This window comes from Rattus norvegicus, chromosome 2, assembly GCF_021556685.1.
Source record: "Rattus norvegicus strain SHRSP/BbbUtx chromosome 2, alternate assembly SHRSP_T2T, whole genome shotgun sequence".
NCBI classification, from domain to species: Eukaryota; Metazoa; Chordata; class Mammalia; order Rodentia; family Muridae; genus Rattus; species Rattus norvegicus.
The window spans coordinates 28,653,323-28,675,503 of NC_141535.1; the positions used below are offsets into that span (position 1 = coordinate 28,653,323).

Here is a 22,181-nt window from a genome sequence, read left to right on the forward strand (position 1 = left end):
GTGTTCATTTACATGGAGGGATAAGTGTTGTGCTCTGTAGGACTGTGAAAGGTTCCCTGATTCCTGGTTGAGATAGGTCAGACCCTAAAAGGGAAGGCAGGAGCATTCCCAGTCCCCCAAGAGATCAGGCCCCTCATGTAGCTACAGACCACCCCCCATGACCCCCTGTAGAGAGGTTTGAAATAGATCAGTCACATAGGGCAATGCCCCAAGCCCCTCCTCCACAGGTGAGGATGTGACCACAGGTCACATGGGCTCAAGACAGATCAGTCACATAGAAGCAGGACCACGCCCCCGAATATGCAGATGAGGTCTTCCCAGGCTCTCAGGCCAAACCAATAGGAAGTACCTGCAGTCAGACACTGACCCATCCTGAAATTGTATTTAAGAATGTGGTACATCTACACAATGGAATATTACTCAGCTATCAAAAACAACGACTTTATGAAATTCATAGGCAAATGGAGGCAACTGGAAAATATCATCCTGTGTGAGGTAACCCAATCACAGAAAAACACACATGGTATGCACTCACTGATAAGTGGCTATTAGCCCAAATGCTTGAATTACCCTAGATGCACAGAACACACGAAACTCAAGACGGATGATTAACATGTGAATGCTTCACTCCTTCTTTAAAAGGGGAACAAGAATACCCTTGGCAGGGAATAGGGAGGTAAAGATTAAAACAGAGACTGAAGGAACACCCATTCAGAGCCTGCCCCACATGTGGCCCATACATATACAGCCATCCAATTAGACAAGATGGATGAAGCAAAGAAGTGCAGACTGACAGGAGCAGGATGTAGATCGCTCCTGAGAGACACAGCCAGAATACAGCAAATACAGAGGCGAATGCCAGCAGCAAACCACTGAACTGAGAACAGGACCCCCGTTGAAGGAATCAGAGAAAGGACTGGAATTGCTTGAAGGGGCTCGAGACCCCATATGAACAACAATGCCAAGCAACCAGAGCTTCCAGGGACTAAGCCACTACCCAAAGACTATACATGGACTGACCCTGGACTCTGACCTCATAGGTAGCAATGAATAGCCTAGTAAGAGCACCAGTGGAAGGGGAAGCCCTTGGTCCTGCCAAGACTGAACCCCCAGTGAACATGATTGTTGGGGGGAGGGCGGTAATGGGGGAGGATGGGGAGGGGGATACCCATATAGAAGGGGAGGGGGAGGGGTTAGGGGGATGTTGGCCGGGAAACTGGGAAAGGGAGTAACAATCGAAATGTAAATAAGAAATACTCAAGTTAATAAAGAAAAAAAAAAAGAATCCTATCTGGAAGGATTAAAGGTGTGCAGGAATTATTCCATCGTCTGAGAGCTTCTGTTATAAGAGCTGTAACACTGTCACTTGGGGAAGAGATCTGCTCTCCTGAAATCGCAGCCAGAAGCTCCCCTGTACCCCTCTCACCAGCTAGTCAGTCCTCTGCTGGCCCAGCCAGAAACGAGGGGGGTGGGCACGACACGATGAACAGCACCAGATGGCAGAGGCCTCGAAAACTGTTTCCCTCCCTGTCTGAGTTCTCTCCTCTTCTGAATCTGCGCACCTAGCCAGACCAGAGATCTCTGTGGAAAGCCCCTGGCGTGGAAAGCCCCACAGTGTTCTACAGCTGGAACCAAGATGCCCAGGGGAAGCTGTGGAGAGAACTCGGCTGCAAGTCCAAGGTCCTGAGTTTGAATCCCTGGGACCCATTAGAATAAATAAGGAAGGAAGGAAGGAAGGCAGGCAAGCCAGGATTGGTAGTATGCCATTCTAATTCCAACACTGGAGAGGTAGAGACAGGAGGATCCCTGGGACTTGCTGGCAAGTTCCAGACCAATGAGAGACCCTGCCTCAAAAAAAACAGGGCAGACAGCATCTGAGGACAACCCAAGTTGTCCAGGGGCCTCCATATACATTTGCATGCTGAACCCACACACCTATTCCCATCACGCACCCGTCTTCCACATCCGTTCCCACATACATAAATACACACATATATGCATATACCCATGCATAGCTGTAGTACGCAGAAAGGATCAACTCTGGCCCTGGAATCCTTTGGGGTAACTTCATCACTAAGGGCTCAGGAAATGTAAGGGTCTGGAAGGAGAATAGACCAGCTTCCCTCGGGAGCCATGCGAGGTTGTGTGCATGGTGAGGTTTCATAAACCAGATGCATGTTGTTTCCTCTGGTGTTATTGGTTGCGGGGGGCACACATAGCACTATAAAAAATTCATGAGGCCTGTTTCCTGAGTCATCTCCTGCTACTGCTGCCACGTGGGAGCCATTCGAGGGCAGCTCGGTAATTGCTTAGGAAATGAAATTTCGGAAGAGCTTCAGCAGAACCAGGGGAAGAGTATGAGGCTTGAAGAAGAGGGGATAGGAAGGCAGAATTTGAAACAATTATTTACTCTGTGTGTGTGTGTGTGTGTGTGTGTGTGTGTGTGTGTGTGTGTGGTGTATATGTGTGTGTGTGTGGTGTGTGTGGTGTGTGTATGTGTGTGTGGTGTGTATGTGTGTGTGTGTGGTGTGTATGTGTATGTGTGGGATGTGTGTATGTGTGTGTGGTGTGTATGTGTGTGTGTGTGTGGTGTGTGTGGGGTGTGTGTATGTGTGTGTGTGTGTGTGTGTGTGTGCGCGCGTAACCCAGGTCACCAGGCCCACACTCCCCATACTCCCCAGGAATCTAGCACTGCACAAGTTCCTCCCATCTCAGCAGACAGACCACACACACTGTTGCCTGGGTGAGAAAATGGCGGCTGTCCCATACTGAAGATTAAAGCATTAGTCTCAGAAGCCAAACAAAAGCCCGGACTTTGCAAAACCAAACAAATTTAAATCAACAGTTTTGAGACCCTGTTGTACTAAAAGAAAGCCAAACACAAGACCAAAAGTAGAAAAAAAAATGTTCGTATGTGAAACAAAATCCCCTTTCAGTCACTCACCGGAAGACTGGAGATGGTGAGGCAAGGGCTGGGCCTCCACCCGACTCCACAGTGCCCGGGTGAGCAGTGCATGACACCAGCAACCGGGCCACATGCAAATCATACCACAACTTCCTGAACCTGAGTGATGACAAGAAATAACCCCCTCCTCCACCCCCCGCAAATTTCCTGGGTTTACTGTTTCTATAATATCAGAACATTCTTAGTTTACGGTACCATAGAGTATGCAGTTGAAGTGTTAAATTTGACCTCTGGATATGACATGGTTTGACTAAATTGAATAAAGATGAGAAAATTAATACAGATCTCTATCATTCCCTAGTTGCCCCTTGATCTCGTTTTAGGTCTCGTGAAGTTTGAATTTTCTGATCTCTTCCCTGCATTTTAGAGGTCAAACTGCCTGTCTTGGAATTTAAAATATATGAGGGCAAATGTATTATAACAAAGTTTTCTTTTTCTTATACTTTGTTAGATGTACTTAAAACAAGCGAACTGTACATTCTGATGGTTAAGACATAAATGTGATATATATGCTTACATATCACATTATATATTGTTTATCATATTACATATCACATGCTTTTATATGCTGCTATATATGCTTAAATATAAACACACACACACACACACACACACGCACACACGCATGCACACACGCATGTGTGCATGCGCGCTTATTATAACCAAGCATCTGTAGACACCTTAGGCATCTCAGATCAGTAGCTTGGTTTGGAACGGTCCAGTTCCCCGAAGGGAGCTTATTCATGCCATCCCTGGTTTTGGTAGCAAATGAATGAAAAAAAGAAAAAGGGAAGGAGACAAGACTGTTCCTAGGGAGAGCATAGACTCAGAGATATCTGGGAGAGGCCAGAGTATATGTGACCATACTAAGCTATGCCATGTGGGGAGAGGGGTAGGGGTGGGGAGAGGGGAGAGGGGAGAGGAGAGAGAGGGGAACCAGGAGAAGAAGCCAGGCCTAAAGATACAAAAAGAGAAGGTGATCAAAATGGTTGGATGGTTCTAGGGCTGAGCTGCCTGGCCCCCTGAACTGGAGAAGTTTAGCATAGGGGGCTGAGTATGCCAGCCAGGAGGATACCTATAATAGGCAGGGGCTGAGGGATGCTGGTCAGTGTCCACTTTGATATGTTAAATGGGCACCTCAGCCATTTGTCCCCGGTTTGAAACCTAACACTTAACACGAATGAACTGTACTATATGATGGTTAAGATATGATTTGTATGTGCATATAGACATACACATGTATATGCTTATTATAGACCTGTTCATCAAGATTCATGGAAAAGCAGGCTGGCTATGGTGGTATACATCTTTAATCCTAGCAGAGGTAGGTTGACCTCTGGGAGTTCCAGGCCAGCCAGGTCACAGAAAAACCTGGTCTCATAACAAAACAAACCAGAAGAAAAAAAAAAAGTCCATGGAATAAAACAAGTTCTTGTTCTTCATTATTTTATTTTGATTTTAATTTAGTTCAATTCAAATAGACCTTTGTTTTGGTGTGAGTCTATCCTGTTATCTGACCTTACAGAGTTGTTAAATGGCCTAGGATACACTGATCTAGGGCAAATGAACCTTCTTCCCGGAAACAACAAAACTAAGTTCCTGACAGGCTCTAAGGGCTGTTGGGGCAATGGAAGGTAGGTAGAGACTTTTCTTTTTCTTTCTCCCTCTGAGACAGGATCTCGCTGAGGTCCAAGGTTAGGCTAGAACTCACGATATGGCCAAGGCTGGCTTTTGGCTCCTTACAGTCCTTGCTACGGCCCATCTGTCAAGTGTGGGGGTCATAAATATGCGCGATTGTACTCGGGTGAATAGAGGAATTTAGAAATGATCCAGACCGGATACAATCTTAACATCTCAAATGTTTGCCAGTACTGAGGATGTAACTGCGTCGGTGGAGTTCTTGCCTATCCTGTGTGAGGCCCTGGGTTCAGTCTCCAGCACCACAGATCCTAGCAACCCAGAGGCAAGAGGCGGCAGCCTGGGAGTTAAGTCAATTTTCAGCTATATCTTGAGTTCGAGGCAAGCCAGACTATATGAAACTGTCTCAAAGAACAAAAATAACATAAAATACAAAACGGAGGAGGGGGCGTATTTGCTTTTCATGATTAATTTAGTTTTTAACTATGCGGTCAGTTTAGGAGCTAAAAATTGAAACAATAAAATAAAGCCCAGTTTCACTTTGATCTTTGAAAAAGAAATTCCATATTCCGATCACACTGTCCCCTGTCCTCAACTTCTAGATCCTTCCCTGCCTCCCCAATGTCATACTCTTTCTATCTATATTTAAACTAGTAATAAAAACAAGCAAAAGTAAGAAACACACAAAATCCCACAAAAGCACAACAAAATGGAAACCCAAATCTACACACACACAAAAAAAACCCCAATAAGACAGTAAAGAAAAAAAAATGCTCAAACAAAGCAATATGAGACAAAAAGTCTACAAAAATCCCACTGAATTCCTTTTGTGTTAGTCAACCACTCCGGGGCCTACCCTGACATGTGGTTGATGAACCTAGTGAGATTCCTCTTGAGGAAACCACTCCTTCCTTTGCCGGTGGGTATCAATTGCAGAACTTTCTCTGTTAGTGGTGGGAGCACTGGTCCCCTTTCCTCTCTCAGCTCTGGGATGGTCCTTGGCTTGAACTATGCAGGGCTTGTGCGTGCTGCCTTCTCTGTGAGTTCCTATGAGCACCAGTCCTGTTTCATCCGCAAGACACTATTTCCTTGGAACCATCCGTCCCCTTTGGCTCCTAACAATCCTTTTGCCTTTTCTTCCATGTAGATCCTTGAGCCTTGAGGGGAAGAGTCAGATGAAGTCATTCCATGTAGGACTGAGCGCTCCGATGTCCCTCAGTCTCCACACATTGTGGATCTCTGTGTGCGTTCCCGTTTCCTGTAAGATGAGGCTTCTCTGACCCCAGCAGAGAGAGGCACAGATACAGAAGTGTAATGTCCGACCACTCATGTGTTAAATAGAAGGGACCAGACTGGAGCTAGGTTTTTGAAACGGGGGAAAAGAACGGAGCTGTGGAACCAATTCAAAGCTAATTGCCACTCAGCATATCAGCTCTCGGCTATGTTTGGCAAGGGACTCTGCAGTCTTATTTCAAGCCCCTGGGGAGAAATCCAGCACTGGTTCTAAATGAAATAATGGCCGGGGTGAGGAAGAGTTAAAGGGATATGGCAACTCAGAGAGGCTCAGCCTGAGTCACGCACACAGACACAAACGTCAAGTGGCCACATCCTTTCTCTGTAGAGACAGGACAAGTCCCTGCCCACACAGTACAGGCTGGCACAGTTCTCAGGATTCCACTTGCTGCTCATACATGGAGCTGAGGGGAATCTACCCTGTGTCTCTGCACACTTAGTGACATCCCATAACCGGGTCTCAAGACATGGAGATGAAAGTCCTTATCTTGGTTGGGGTTAGGCTGCTGTTTCTGCCGACCACTGTTTGCCAAAGTGGTAAGTCCCCTTCTTGTGCACTAGCATGGGGGCTGAGGGAGGGGTGAGTGGACGGTGTCTGCTGTGGGAGTCAAATGACCTAATTTTCTTGTTAACGCCTAGAAAATGTGAACCCAAAGGCACAGTTTGATCTGTTTTTTTTTTTTTTTAAAACCTGGTGTAATATATCGTGGGAGCATCTCAAGTTTGCTCCCAAGCCAAACCTTGTCAAAGACCAAGTGTTCTCCACATTTGTGACAGAGCCAAGACTTTATCTACGATTAAGTCAAAAAGCATCTCTTTTTTTGGAGTGAGAAGTGTTTGCATGTGTGGAATGTTCTGATGTAGAAAAGGCAGCACCATTTGAAAGTATTAAAGATCTTTTCAAATTTCTAAATCTTATAATTTCTGTTGAGGCACCACTGGGGAAAAACTACTGCTAGGCAAAGTCATTTGGTCCCAGCAGCCAGTGATGTCAATCAGTGATGTGCAGTGTTTCTAAGGTGAAATACCTTCTTTTTAGCTTTCAGAACCAGGGAGTTCTCTCTGTCCCATATATATATATGTGTGTGTGTGTGTGTGTGTGTGTGTGTGTGTGTGTGTATGTCTGTGTGTATATATGTACATACAACTATATGTGCACATAATATGTTTCTGCATAGTTTGGTTATAATATAATTTTTGAAGTAAGCTTTCTTTCCCAAATATAATTACTTCACTTTGAACATGTGTTCTAGCGTGGTAGCTTGCAATTTCCTGATTGTTCTGAAATGAACTATTTTGAGACAGGACTGTAGGCAGGATTCTCACTCTCAGGCCACATGGGGCAATCAGTTAGAAGGGGGAGATGGGAAGAAACCAACTTAAACAAAAGGCAAACTCCTGCAGCAGAAGGAGTGATCCTGACATTGAGGTCCCTGCAGAGAGTTTAGGGGGCCCCCCCGCTGCAGAAGCCGTGCAAGCAGGGTTTGATGTTTACGGTCTGAGGGGACAAGCCAAATCGCTGAGCCACAGTTGCAAGGAAATGAGTTATGAGAGTTCCTTCCTGATGCTAGTCCTGCTCGGAAGAAGTGAAAAGTGGGGACTTAGGAGGGGTGGGGCAGTGGCTTTGAAGTCTGTCTCAGGGAGATGGGATGGGAGGCCGAAGGCCATTCTCTTTGGATTAGACTCTCTCTGAAGCCTTCTCCCAGGCTGGGAGCATTTCAGAAACACTGTCCCAGATGGAAACAAACAAGCAAACAAAAAACCCTAATCAGTTGTTGTTGTTTTTTAATATAAATGAAATTTAGGAAGGAGCACTATTCTTAAGGAAAGCCAGTTTCTAACTAACAGAAGATCTATGTGGTGCCTAGATGGTGGTGCTAGACCTGAAATATTACGGGAAGTCTCCTTTCAGTGTGTTTATAGACACATGTCTTGCCCAATTGCAGGATTCTCCTGAACGCTGACTAACGTTTGGTTTCATCAGCTTTCTCATCAGACCTCGAAGGGAAGAAATTTGTATACACAGTCCTGCCCAGTTTTCTTTACAGGCATTGATTTGAGTGATGTCAGACTTGGCTTTACCTAAATGAGCATGTGCAGGAGGATTTAAGTGGCTGAGCTCAATGTAACGGGATACCCCAGTAATGCTCACATCTAAACACAGGCACACAGAGTGCTACCTTCTGAAGTATCTTTCCTTGAATGGCACAGGGCCACCTTCATTTACCAGTCATTCAGACGACACTGATAGACCGATATCTGATCTACCAAATTCTGCCTGTGCAAACTCCGGGGACTGAAGAAGTTCAGATTACACCTGGGAGCAAGGGCCAGAGATTAAATCAGGAAGAGAACGTGGCTCCAAATGAGGACAGTCTACCAAACATCATCCAGGAATATTTAAGTGGGGGATGCAGGGGTTCTGCATCCAGGCCTCAGTGGCTGGGCACTAGCTTTTCACATGGGAACGCACAAGGCTTCTACTGGCATTTGCAGAACTGATTAACCGGAACTGACTGAATCGTGCCAAATATCTACATAGCTGATATGACTCTTTCATTTAAAAAAATTAATTTTGCTAGGTGGTGGTGGCACATGCCTTTAATCCTAGCACTCGGGAGGCAGAGGCAGGAGGATCTCTGTGAGTGCAAGGCCAGCCTAGTCTATAGAGTGAGCTCTAGTACAGCCAGGGCAGCTACACAGAGACACCCTGTTTTAAAAACCAACAAAACAAGACAAAATCATTTTAATGCCTCAGGCTACCACAGGGATTTCATCTTTTGAGCTTTCTCTTCGTCTTAAAGCCTGGCATTTCTCCTGAAGCCCGTCTCTGCATGTCTTCCCATAACTCTCAGAAAGCGCTCTCTCCACTGTTTAAACTACAGCCTCTGGGAAGACTACGAAAGTCACGCTTCACCTTTGCTCTTGGCCTTTGGGAATGGCACATCCAGTCTTTGCATTTAGACCACATGGCCAATCTAGGATTCTGCTCCTATCTCCTGATTCCTAACTAAATAACGCCCTTTCTCCATGGGATAACATATCATGGGTTCTAGGAGCTGGCAGGTGGAATCTTGGGCTGGGTAGAATGTTATTCTGTCTACCATAGTAGCCGTCCCTCCTCTTCCAATTCATATTCATTCTCTCTCTCTCTCTCTCTCTCTCTCTCTCTCTCTCTCTCTCTCTCTCTCTCTCTCTGTGTGTGTGTGTGTGTGTGTGTCAGGGGTGGCAACATGGCAAGGTGGTAAAGCAGTTCAATTACTAGCATGTGGTGGTGGGTGGCTTTTATGTGACAGAATGTATGAAAAGATCGTGACTTCAGAGGATAGCTTAGAGGCCCTTTGGGAGTTACTTGTGTGACCTACTCCCCAAATTCATCTTAGATGAATTTAGTACAAGACAGTGCATGTCCATGCGCCTTCTGCCTTGGTCTCAGTATTCCTTGTAGATGGCAGTGGAGTTCAGAACTTTCACAGAACTGCCATGTAAGTAAGTAGGCAGCCAACATTTCCAGACTCAACAGACTGGCCTTTCCCACATGCAGCCTACGGGCAACAAAACCTTTTCCTATAGTGTTCCAGTGTGTGGACTTATTTCATCTAGCACAGTGGTTCTCAACCTTCCTGATGTTGGGACCCTTTAATGCAGCTCCTCTTGTCGTGGTGACCCCCAACCATGACATTATTTTCGTTGCTACTTCCTAGCTGTAATTTTGCTACCATTATGAATCATAATATAAATATTTTTAGAGATAGCGGCTTGCCAAAGGACCACTGATTTAGCGCTATTATAAACTCTTGCCACACAGAAACCTGTCATCTAGTCGTTCCTACAGAGAAGCACAGTATTGGAGCATACAATCATACTATATATACACGCCTGGGTCTGCATCGTCTACACTGAGTTTTAAAATATGACCCCAAGTTCTATAGCTGTAGAAATCACATAGCCTCAAACATTTCATTTTATTTTTATCCAAACCACAGGTGGGACTCAGTAACAAATCACATGCTAATATTTCCTCTCAATTATAGGCATGAAACATGTTTCAGACAACTCAGCCTTAACTGCTGAGAGTTTTAATGGCAACGAACATTCCTTTGAAGAATTCCCACTTTCTGACATAGAGGGCTGGACAGGAGCCACCACAACTATAAAAGCGAAGTGTCCTGAAGAAAGCATTACAACTCTCCATGTGAATAATGCTACCATGGGATACCTGAGAAGTTCCTTAAGTACCAAAGTGATACCTGCCATCTACATCCTGGTGTTTGTGATTGGTGTACCAGCGAACATCGTGACCCTGTGGAAACTCTCCTCAAGGACCAAATCCATCTGTCTGGTCATCTTTCACACCAACCTGGCCATCGCGGATCTCCTTTTCTGTGTCACGCTGCCGTTTAAGATCGCCTACCATCTCAATGGGAACGACTGGGTCTTTGGCGAGGTCATGTGCCGGGTCACCACGGTCGCTTTCTATGGCAACATGTATTGTGCTATTCTCATCCTCACCTGTATGGGCATCAACCGCTACCTGGCCACGGTCCATCCCTTCACATACCGCAAGCTGCCCAAACGCAACTTCACTTTGCTCATGTGTGGCGTGGTGTGGGTCATGGTGGTCTTATATATGTTGCCGTTGGCCATCCTCAAGCAGGAGTACCATCTTGTCCAACCAGGGATCACCACCTGCCACGACGTCCACGACACATGCGAGTCCCCGTCGCCCTTCCAGTTCTACTACTTCGTCTCCTTGGCCTTCTTTGGGTTCCTTATCCCGTTTGTGGTCAGTGTCTTCTGTTACACGACTCTCATCCACAAGCTTAACGCGCAGGATCGCAAATGGCTGAGGTACATCAAGGCGGTTCTCCTCATCCTCGTGATTTTCACCATTTGCTTTGCCCCCACCAACATCATACTCATAATTCACCACGCCAACTACTACTACAGCAACACTGATAGCTTGTACTTTATGTATCTCATAGCTCTCTGCCTGGGCAGCCTGAATAGTTGCCTAGACCCATTCCTTTATTTTATCATGTCAAAAATTGTAGATCAGCTGACCTCGTAGTCAACAATGGCGAGATCATCTTGGAGAACAAGGATAGATATCTGGGGGAAATGTATATGCTTGGGCTGACTTGTGCATGGTACCAACAGCTCAATTTTTAATCTTTAATTTTAATTTTATGTTTTTTGAGGCAGGGTGTCACTATGTAGTCCTGGCTGGCCCGGAATTTTCTATTTTTAGACTAGGTTGGCTTGAACTCATAGAGATCTGCTTGCTTCTGCCTCCCATCTGCTGGGGTCAGCCAGACCTGGCCACCAGCTCTATTTTTAAGCTCCAATGAAATAGTACTTCACATATCAAATGTAAAATTGTGGGGATTAAAAAAATACTTCACGTATTTTGAGAGTGTCTTAATTTAAAGCAACATTCTCATTATTCCTATGATAATGGACACATTTCTATTTGCCTTTCCGATTCTCTAAGCTATAAATTTCCTCTTCCCTCCTATGAGCGGCATCGGTGGCCTGGGAGGTTGTCATTACCCATGGTTCTCCCATCTCCTCAAGCGGGTATCCTGTCTTTGTTGTGTCTCTCACCAGGGTCCCGACTTCATTCCACCTCTGCCCTAAGATGGCTGCCCTCACTGCCAGCTGAGCCTCATTTCCACAGATCCAGTTAACCTTTCTTGAATGTCTTTCTGAACTCATCATGCACACACTTCCCTTGACTCTGCACTGCTCCTGAAATGACAAACCCTTGGATGGCTTTCATCATTGCTTTAATCTGTCCAACTTTTCAAGTCTTTAAAGGCTCTGGTCCTCCCCTTATTCTCAAACCAGAAGTGCCATTTTCCTCACCTGGATTTACAAAGCACTTCCTAATAATTACGGCATTCCTATATGAACAAGCCTGCTAAACTCATTTGCATATAAATATTACTTCCACAAGCAATTAAGTTCTCCGTGTGGTCAGCTCTCTCTGTACCTGCAAGTTTCACACCTGTAGATTCAACCAACCTAGGACCAAAACACTTGAAAAAAACTGTAGGAGCTGAACATGAAGAGTTTTCTTTTTCATTACTCCCTAAATAATACTAAAAGTAAATAATAATAAATAATACTCTTTACACAGCATCCACACTGTGTTAAGTCTTTCTAAGCCGTCCAGATGTGATGTGAAACATGTGGGAGGATATGTGGAGGTTGTAGTCATTGCTACGGGCTTTGGACTCTCTGGAGTTTAGTGTCTGCAGGGGTCCTGGAAGCCACTTGGGAGGTATGATGGAGAAGCTGGTATCTGTCCTCCCTCCTTTGAGGTTCTTACGGTCATTCCAGGGCCATGTTCTGTGGGACCAGCTGCACTCTTTACATAGCATGTGCCCAGTGAAAGAGTAAAATCCCAAAGCATCTAAACAACACGGAGGTCTAGTCAGTTCTTACTGACAAGGCAGCATACCCTGTGTGACGGAATTTATGATTGGGCTTGTTTAAAAAGGGGGGGGGGGAGTTAGAGCAATATACTCATAACGCCATTCAGCAAGTACCTCCATCCCTGCTCGTTTTAATGGGAAATGGTATTGAATTGCAAACCTCCAGATTATTCTTGTAGGTAAACTATTCCTTAGCTGAGGGAGCCAATGGGAGATGTAATATTCAGCAAATACAGATAGGGTTGAGGGAACCTCTGTGAACAGAGCATTGCTGAGACAAAATTAGAAGTAGACATATGCATCCAACAGAATGTTGTTATAATCAGAAAGGCGACAGCACATTTTAAGTGCACACTGTTGAGTGTATGTGTGTGTGTTTCCTGTTCCATCAGACTTGGACATAACACTTGCACACATATGTACCAGAAGCCCCCAAGTCTATGCCTCACACTCGCTCTTCCATGTTTCCTGCAACAACATTTTCACTGGATAAATAAGGAACCTGGAAGGAGCCCAGGAGCAGAGGGATGGGTAAGGCAAACTTTCTTAAAAGCTTTCCTTTCTAGCAAGGCTGGTTAGCCTGAAAGGAGGAGGGGTCATGACATTTGTTGGTGGGGGGAGGGAGTGAGCGCATCTGGAGATCATCGTGCTAAGTAATTAGGTCATCTCAAGAACATACTGTATTTTCTTCACCCTTCGTGGTGTTTAGATTTTATACAAAGAAACAGACTCTTGTACATGTGCATCAGAGTGTTTAAGGAGGACAAAGGACAAAGGGGATTGTCAACAGAAGCAAAGGTAGCAGCTATAGGGGGCAGAAACATGCACAATAAACAACGGATGCTTGTTCAAAAGCATTAATTAAAAAGACTTTACAAGGTTACATAAAAAGGAAAAGTCAGGGTTGACAGGATAGCTGAGCGGATAACACTTGTGACCAAGTGTGACAACCTGATTGGTCTTGTCTGTCTCTTCAACCCACAATGTGGAAGAAGTGAAGTGACACCTTCAAGATGGTCCCCACCTCCACACAAAGACTACTTACATACTAATAGAACACACAAATACATGTAAAAAGTAAAAGTCAGATAACTCTCAAGACAAGCAATTAAATCTAAAGCAAGTTTGAAGATTCTAAAATTTCAGTAAAAGGAACTCATTTTGAAAGTTAAGTCATTAATCAGTTTGTGGCAGAAATTCAGCAACATATACTAGTTAAAAGCACACATAAATCCAGTAGCATACGCCTTTAATCCCAGTGCTTGAGAGGCAGAGACAGGTGGATCTCTGTGAGTTGGAGGTCAGCTTGGTCTATTCTGTGAGTTCTAGGACAGCCCAAGCTTTAGAGACAGAGCCTGTCTCAAAAATACATGAAAACAAACAAACAAATCCAAACCAACCAAAAAAAAAAAAAAAAAAACCAACCAAACAAACCCAAATAACAAACAAACAAACAAAGGCACACTTAATTTTTTGGTGTAACTACCCAGGAACAAACCCAAACTTTAATGGGGTCTAATTCACCTGTCAAGTAAAGCTGGAAATTTTAAATTGCTCTTGATTCCCTTTTCTCCAATGGGCAGAGTAGAAAGTGTGCTCTGTTAAGTGTGTGCCACCACGTTCTTTACTAGATGTTGTGACATCTGGATACACTGTATCTGGAGCCCTCACTGGCCCCTCCCCCGCCCTCACTCTGCTGAACCTTAGCATGCATTCCAGGATGCTGGCTACTCTACCCTTGAATGGCTGTCTACTTTGGGACAATCTTTGCTTGATATTGTAATGCCAACAATATGTTTTTATTCCTATTATTTCCCAAGGCTAGGCTGTGGGAAGGCAATACATAGAAATGCCACCAAGGATGTACACTGGAAAGTTCTAGGAATCTAGAGGAGATTAAAACAAAGAAAAACAACAACAAAAAAAGCATACATAATAACTCGGCTGAAGAAACAGAGTCATTTCCTTTTGTCAGTGAAAGATACCAGGCTGAGAAACAGAACGGACTGTGGCTGGGGATGCAGCTTAGTAGGAAGGTATGTTTAGTGGGTGTAAGGTCCTAAGTCTGATCTCCAGTTCAACAAACCTCTAAAGAACAAACCTCTAAACCGAACTGTACGCTTCCAACCTTCAGTGTTTGAATTTGACGGCAATGCTCAATGCAACACTTGTCCCCGATGCCCAGGTTAGAGGAGTTTGATTCCTAAACTCTCAAATCTGTGTTCAGTGCACTAAGACGGCAGCAATACAGATGCTTCTGTATACAGGCTGCCTGCCCAACATGCTGCCAAGACGTGGGCTCTTAATAGAACCTTCTGATTGTCAGAAGGATCCTGTGGTGATGGCGGAATGTTCCGGAGGAGACCCACACTACCTGCCGGAAAAAGCTTTGGCCTTGTGCAGTTGGCGCACCTCAAAGAGAGGGACCCGGATGTGTGGGCAGAGGATGCTCCGTGCTTCAGAAGGACCCAAGCATCTCTAACACAGGCATTGCATGCACGGCAAACACAGGGCCCCCAATAACACAAATAAGCAGGACCTTTGTCCGTGTCTGTGCTAGTTTCATTCTAAATGCTATAGGTGCACACATACATACATGATTGTGCACACATGTAGTCATAATGCCATTAACATATTAAAATATAAAACACACAGAGGCTGATGTCTATATGCAGGTGAGGGCTGGCACAAGTTAGGTCACGGCCATGTTTGGACAGTAAAAAAAAAAAAATAAGGCGGGGACAAAGCTTTTGTAAGTTGGGAGAGAAGGGGAAGGAGGAGAATCAAGATGGATGAAGGAAGACCCAGATCTGGGTGGTCTTGAGTTTCCAAGGTAGATGGGATGGATTTCTATAGGTAAATTTATCTTATCTAGGTGGGCGGTTTATATCCTTATCAATTGGTTGTGAGTTTATTGTGTGGATGTATCGTGGATTGAGAATTTAACATATAAATCTGATTGATAAATTACAGTTTATTGAATCATGATTTCACTGGGTTGTTGGGAGTGCGAGCAGAGTCTGTGGCAGGGAGCTGTGATAGGCCAGCCATGCTGGACTTCTAGAGCCCCGATTTTACCCAGTAACTGGCACCAGAGAGTTCAAGGCTAGCAGGGAGCCAAGGCTAGCAGGGAGCCGCCAGGAGAGAGAGTAATTAAGAGATAAATTATGGTTAGCTCCACTTGGCCCCACGGGTGCCGGAACTAACACTAGAGACTGAACGGCCCACGGACCGCCTGGGTCGGAGAGTACTTGGGGGCAGCGTGGGGCCTCTGAGATAAAGGTGCCCCTCAGTGCCATTTGGCTCTACAGGTGCCGGAGCTAGTGTGGGATTAGTTTCATTTGGCCCCATGGGTGTTGGAACTAATACTAGAAAACAGCTTAGCAGGGTGCAACACTGTTACCGCTCCCTGAATGCCTGGGTCAGAGAGCCTGGGGGCAGCATTAGCGCCAGTTCCAGTTCCAATGGCCTGACGGAGACGGAACTACTGAGAGAGTGCAGGAACCGTCCCTGCCGCTTTTTTTTTTTTTTTTACTGCAACAATGATATATTATATACAGCTATAAAATATGTATAATACAGTTATATAATATATATTCTTATTTGACCCTTATTATAATACTATAGAGTAAGTATTCCTTTAAAATTTTGTTTTATTCATTCATTCATTCATTCATTCATTCATTCATTATTCATTCATTCGAGACAGGATCTTTTTATGTAGTTCTGGTTGTCCTGGAACTCATTCTATAGACGAAACTGGCTTCAAACCCACAGAGATCCATGCACCTTTGTCCCCTGAGTGCTGAGATTAAAGGCACGAGCCACTATGCCTGGCTACAATAGGCATTCTTATATTTTTACTTTTCACCTGTGAAAACAAATGTAGAGACACACGGTAGGTAGCGTCACTGAAGTCTCACAGCCAGGACTTGAACGGTACCTACCTATAGCAGGAGCAAGCAACCTGTGGACCCAACGTAAGCCCTCAGCTACTGCTTCAGCACCCACCGTACCTACCTGTGGCCACAATTCGCCACCATGACGATCAAGGACTCACTCTCCAAAACCATGAGTCCCAAATTAAACATTTTCTTGTAAGTTGCCTCGGTCATAGTGGTTCTTCACAACACTAGAACTGCATAGCAGTCTTTACCCTCTCTTTTACTGGCTGTATTACCCTGAACCCCAACCTCATTCTTTCAGATAAAGCTGCATCTGCTTTACAAAGCAAGGTCTTTGTGAAGAACAGCCGCTAGTCCCTGGGAAAACACGGCAGACAAGTGACCTGGCTGCCAGTGCTGACAAGAGTGCCCTGCCTCGGCTCACAGATCTCTAGACTGCCAACGTGGCCACTCAGTAGCGTGAAGCAAACATGGTTTACATTGACCAACGAGAACCCTACAAGCGTTGTTTAGATGCTTAAAACATCTAAGTGTGGAAAAACAGCTCAACGACATCTCCTGTATCCACTTTCCGGAAGTTTCTTCTCCTTTAGAACTATTTCATGCACATTTAAGAGCATGTCTTAACACTCCCAAGGATGTGTATCCCATTTTTATGTATGCTAAAGTACATTAGTTTAAAAAAAAAAACATTTAGGTCATTTGCTGGACTGGGAATTCTCCCACCAGTTAGTGTACTTGTTTGCTGCACAAGACCTTAGGTTTGACTCCAGTGTTACCAAGGGAAAATTATCTGTTAAGGTCCTTATTTGTCTTTTCTCCTTGCTGTACGGGATGTCTCTCCCCACTTGTCTTAACACCCATCAAATAGGTTTCTCAGTCGGGAGGATACAGTCATGGTCCCAGAAGCAGTCACCTTTCAGAAGTGGGTTGGGGAACCAGCCCCGGGAGGCTTCGGTCATATTGGCTATAGTTGTGTGGTTTGTTTGGTGTTGGTATCCACAGTATATGCTATAGCTACACACATACACACAAGAATCATACACACAAGAATCATGCACACAGTGCTGGAGAGATGGCTCGGCAGCTATAAGCCTTGGCTATTCTTCCAGGGACAAGGGTTGGGGTCCCCAGCACCCACCCTAGGCAGCACACAGCTAGCTACCTGCAGTTCCAGTTCTAGAAGGACCCAAGTACACCTGCACTCATGTGCATATACATGCATATATATGTTATATATGCACATAATTAATAAATCTTTTAAGAACACACCTGCATATATCTATAACGCCATTAATATGATGAGATATAAAAGCACGGTTATTTATATATTTCATATTCTGGCTTAACTGTCACGGTAATATTATAGGGCAGGCATTACTCTCAGGCTGTGCCTGTGAAAATAAGCAAATGGGGTTGTGGCACCTGAGTCCACAGAGCCAGGATCTGAATGGTGCCTGCCTGTCTCCAAAGCAAGCAACTTTCCCTCTCAATGTTGTTATTTCGCTGTCTGCCACAGACGGTTATTTAACTCCTAGTTCATTATCTCAGAACTCGTGATGATGGGGAAATGATTTCAAGGGCTATTATGGGAATAAAACGAGAGAAGCTTAGCTACGTGGCCATGCCTGCAAACAGGAGATGCTCAGTCCGCATCCCTAACCTGCGCTCTGGACGCAGTCCTTCTCCTGCTCCAGAGGAGGCAGACCCTGGGTTCTAAAGGTGTCTACAGGGAGCTACTATTCCTTCCTGCTGGGTCTGTACCTGAGGATATGGATGACAACGATGGCCACTGTACCAGGTGGCATCACTTCCACCCTTGAGCGCTAGATCCTACAAACTTCAACACTCAGCCCAGTATTTAAGAGCACGAAGTCTTCCTGAGAGACCCTTCAGTCTAAGTCCAGATGTAAATCGCATCACTGCTCATCAACAGGTCTCCAGGTGAGTCCCCTCCCATGCCTAGAGCAGAGCACTGACCATACCATGCTGACCCCCTCGCCCACCTGCTCAACCACCTCTTCCTTCTCCTTCAGGCATAGCTCCTATTCTATCTCCATGGCAACCTCTCTTAAGATTGTGGAGCACAATATCTCAACACTTATTCCCTCCTGCTCTTCCTCTGCTCTAAAGGAAATAGCAGCTGCATCAGTCAGTTCCTGACCACCTTGACCATAAAGACAGAGAACTTTCAAATAGCGTCATGTGCCCCCTGCAACTCACTCTCCCTACCCCCACCAGATGCTGGGCCCTGCATGGGAACAGAAGATATGTACAGGAACTGTACTCTGGATAAGAATTCACCTACGACTGAGTTTTCTGTGGACGAGAAGAAGCAGCAACCTCCTTTGGATCTGCATTTTTCTGTTTGATACTAGGAAAGCAGCCTTGTTTCATTTTCATTCACTGATATAAGAAACTCATGTGTATGAAAAATGAATCAAAAGTCTCCCCCCTCTTCCAAACTTAACTCAAGAGATGTAACTAAAACCTACCCTGAGTTTCTGGGATTTTGTGTGGAACAGAACATCCTGGTAGTGATGGGCACAGTCTGGGTCCACACCTCTGATGTTAGCAGTGGGCAGCAGCAAGGTATCTAAAGTCTTCAGAGGGTTCCCTTCGTCGATGGCTTCATTGATGTAACCGAGAACTACCATTCCTACAGAGAAAAGAGCAAATTCTCTAAGTCATAGCACAAGACCCACTCCCTCATGTTACAGGCTACAAAGAGTTAAACATAGACTCGGTGCAGCTGGAGGTAAGCGGTGAACGTGAAGAATCAACGGCACTTCTATATGTGTATGGTGTGCAATAGAGTCCAATCACAAATCCACTCCAGTGGGAAAGTAATGCACAGTTAGGGATAATTTAAGAAGCAAGACACACATATATCAAGAACTAGGAAACAATGTAGCGGGTGGCATCCAAAACACAGGCGAGGGCATCTCATGGCTGTAGATTTAAGACAATGTTGCAAAGGTAGAAATACTCCAGGGGGAACTGGGAGGAGAGGCTGTAGTAGGGATATATTCTATGAGGGAATAAGAAGGAAGGAAGGAAGGAAGGAAGGAAGGAAGGAAGGAAGGAAGGAAGGAAGGAAGGAAGGGAGGGAGGGAGGGAGGGAGGGAGGGAGGGAGGGAGGGAGGGAGGGAGGGAGGGAAGGAGCGAGCAAGCAAGCAAGGAGGGAAGGAAAAAAAGAAAACTCCTCAAAATCTCAAAAGATGTACTGTATGAGAAAATAATAAAGAAAGAAAGAAAGACTCCTCAAATTGACACATTGACATATAGCTCCAGGGAAATGTCTATAAAATGAAACAAACAAAAACCCAGGAGCCCTTTCACAAAACAGAATGTGAACCGACCCCAGAATGCATATAAAACACAAGGAGCCCAACCAACCAATGGAAAGAGGAAAATGCTGGAGGATTTTCCCCATTCGAAAACTCATTACAAAGTTACAATGACTAATTCTGCAGCGTGTTGGCATGAGAAAGCCATACAGATGAGCAAACCAGAAGTGGGGATCCAGAAATAGCCCTTTCCACTTATGCTCAATTTCTTCTTCTGACAAGGGTGCCAAAACAAGTCAACGAGTAGACACAGTCTGTAAAGACAGTTGCTATAAAGCACCTGGTGCTGGTTCAACCACATACACACCCTGTTGAACACACTTAGACCTATATATGAAATCCTGCACATAAATCAACTTAAAATAGATGCCAGGCCTGAATGTAAAGACCCAAACTAAAAGTTATAAAACTCTTAGAAGAAAACATAGGGTATATCTTAGTGACTTTAGGCTGAGTAATTGGCTTTTTAGCTATGGTATCAAAAGCACAGAAAAAAAGAAAATCAGTAAGCACATGGGATTTTGTCAAAATCAGACCTTCTGTGCATGAAAGGTTTCTATCAAACAAAATGAAAGGGCAGTTTAAAGAATGGGGCCAACCATAATTATTTATATCCAACATAATTAGTATGCTGTATTTATAAAGTACTCCTATAATTCAACAAACAATTAAAGGATGGTGACATCAATTTAAAATGGGCACAGGATTTAATACAAATTTATTTAATGATGACGCACAGGTTCAGTCAGTATAGGAAGAAATGCATAACATATTAGTAATTAGGAAAATGCAAGCCAAGTCATAGTCTGATGATGCCGTTTTCTAACCACTAGGATGGCTGTAACAAAAAAAGATCACCCACAATAAGTGTTTGTGATAATAAGTTGTGGCGATACTGGAGAGAAAAAGGAACCAGTACACATTGTTGGTGGGGATAGGAAATGGCGTACACTCATTGGAGAACAATTTGCCAGGCCCTCTAATACTACATACGATCCCCATGTGATCTAGCTACTCTGCCTATAAACACCCAATTGAAAACCCAGTTCCACACAAAACCTTGAAGGTTTATAGCAACATTATTTATAATAGCAAAAAACCCAGAAGCAATGCAAATTTATATCAAATAATGAATGGATAAACAAATGTATTTCTGTAGGCTAGAATATTTTTTGACCTAGAAAGGATTATAAAAATATGCCAATACACTGTGAATGAGTCCTGAAAACATACTAAGTTAAAAAAAAAAGTCAAACACAAGAGGCCACTATGTACTTTAAAAAAAGTATGCATATGGGTGTTGTGCCTGCATATATGTCTGCGCACCACATGTGTGTCTGGTGCCTGTGGAGGCCACAAGACAGCACTGGAGAACCTGGAATAGGAGTTAAAGAGGGCTGCGAGCTGCCTTGCGGGTGAGGTGCTGGGAATCCAATTGGGGTTTATCCAGAGGTGGAGTTAAGTCTGCTGAGGCGTCTCTCTAGCCTCACCTCTAAAAGGCAAATACCATGGTATGTAATTTATATTTTAACAGGCGTAGTTTTAGAAGAGGCATAATTCTGCATATGAACAGCAAGAGGGAAACTATTTTAGTACCAGTCTAATTTAGACGATAACACCAAGACACTAGGTGACATGAACAGTGGATGAGACCTTGACAGATTTAATGCAGATGTTCAGAAACGTAAAATGCCAGAGAGTTTTGGACATGCATTCTACTCTTTGTATTTATTTTACTTCTGTGGCTGCTAAAGGGTCTTAAGACAAACAGTTCGAAATCAAGCCCTTTTCCCATTGGGAAAAGGAGAATGGATGACCACACAACTCTGGAAGTGTTCAGTGGAATTCTGGGTAGCAATGGAAATGTTCCCTTTCGGTTTTGTGGCAGCCATTAGCCACGTGTGACTATGGAGCAATTAGCACGAGGCTATGACAAATGAAGAACGAAATGCCAGTTGGCTTAGCTGTAAACATTTTAAAGAGTCTCACTGTGGCTGGGAAACAGACAGGCTCCACAGAGATAAACAAGGGCTTATTAGTCGGACAGTTTTAAGGCTCAAATACGGAGAATTTCTTACATTGTTTACCTACTAGTAGACATTATTAGCCTTGAACCCTAATTCAAGTATGTAACAAAGGGGGGGCAAGCAAACCCCTTAATTTGAATAATGTCTAACATATCGGAAGATCTTAGGACACAGACTATATAAGGACCTAGAATAAAAAGCAGAGAAGCTATGCAATGGAACCTGAAAATTTTATGCAGCTTGGAGAAAAAAATGGATCTGATTGAAGAAGGCCTCTTTTCTCATTACTACTATATTTGAAAAAAAATAAACTAGCACCCAGTAAGAGATACACAACACTGGGTGGACATGTACACATACATGTACTCATGTAAGAGAGTCACAACACTGGTTGGACATGTGTACATACATGTACTCATGTAAGAGAGTCACAACACTGGGAGGACATCTGCACATACATGTACTCATGTAAGAAATATACAACATTGGGAAGACATGTGCACACACATGTACTCATGTAAGAGATACATAACATTGGGAGGACATGTGCACACACAGGTATT

At 44.3% G+C, this 22,181-nt stretch overlaps 2 protein-coding genes across 3 annotated transcripts in view; one reads left to right on the forward strand and one right to left on the reverse strand.

The window, feature by feature from the left end:
- The window catches only part of Iqgap2 (IQ motif containing GTPase activating protein 2), a 277,134-nt gene that overhangs the window by 72,269 nt on the left and 182,684 nt on the right, over nt 1-22,181 (reverse strand). For both annotated transcript variants that reach the window (NM_001427125.1, XM_087613411.1), the window contains 1 exon segment: nt 18,737-18,900. In NM_001427125.1, the coding sequence (NP_001414054.1) occupies nt 18,737-18,900 (164 nt within the window).
- On the forward strand, nt 6,302-11,303 carry F2rl2 (coagulation factor II (thrombin) receptor-like 2). The gene is given in 2 exon segments (NM_053313.1): nt 6,302-6,433; nt 9,931-11,303. Coding segments are annotated over 2 exon segments (1,107 nt in total). The 5' UTR covers nt 6,302-6,363; the 3' UTR covers nt 10,968-11,303.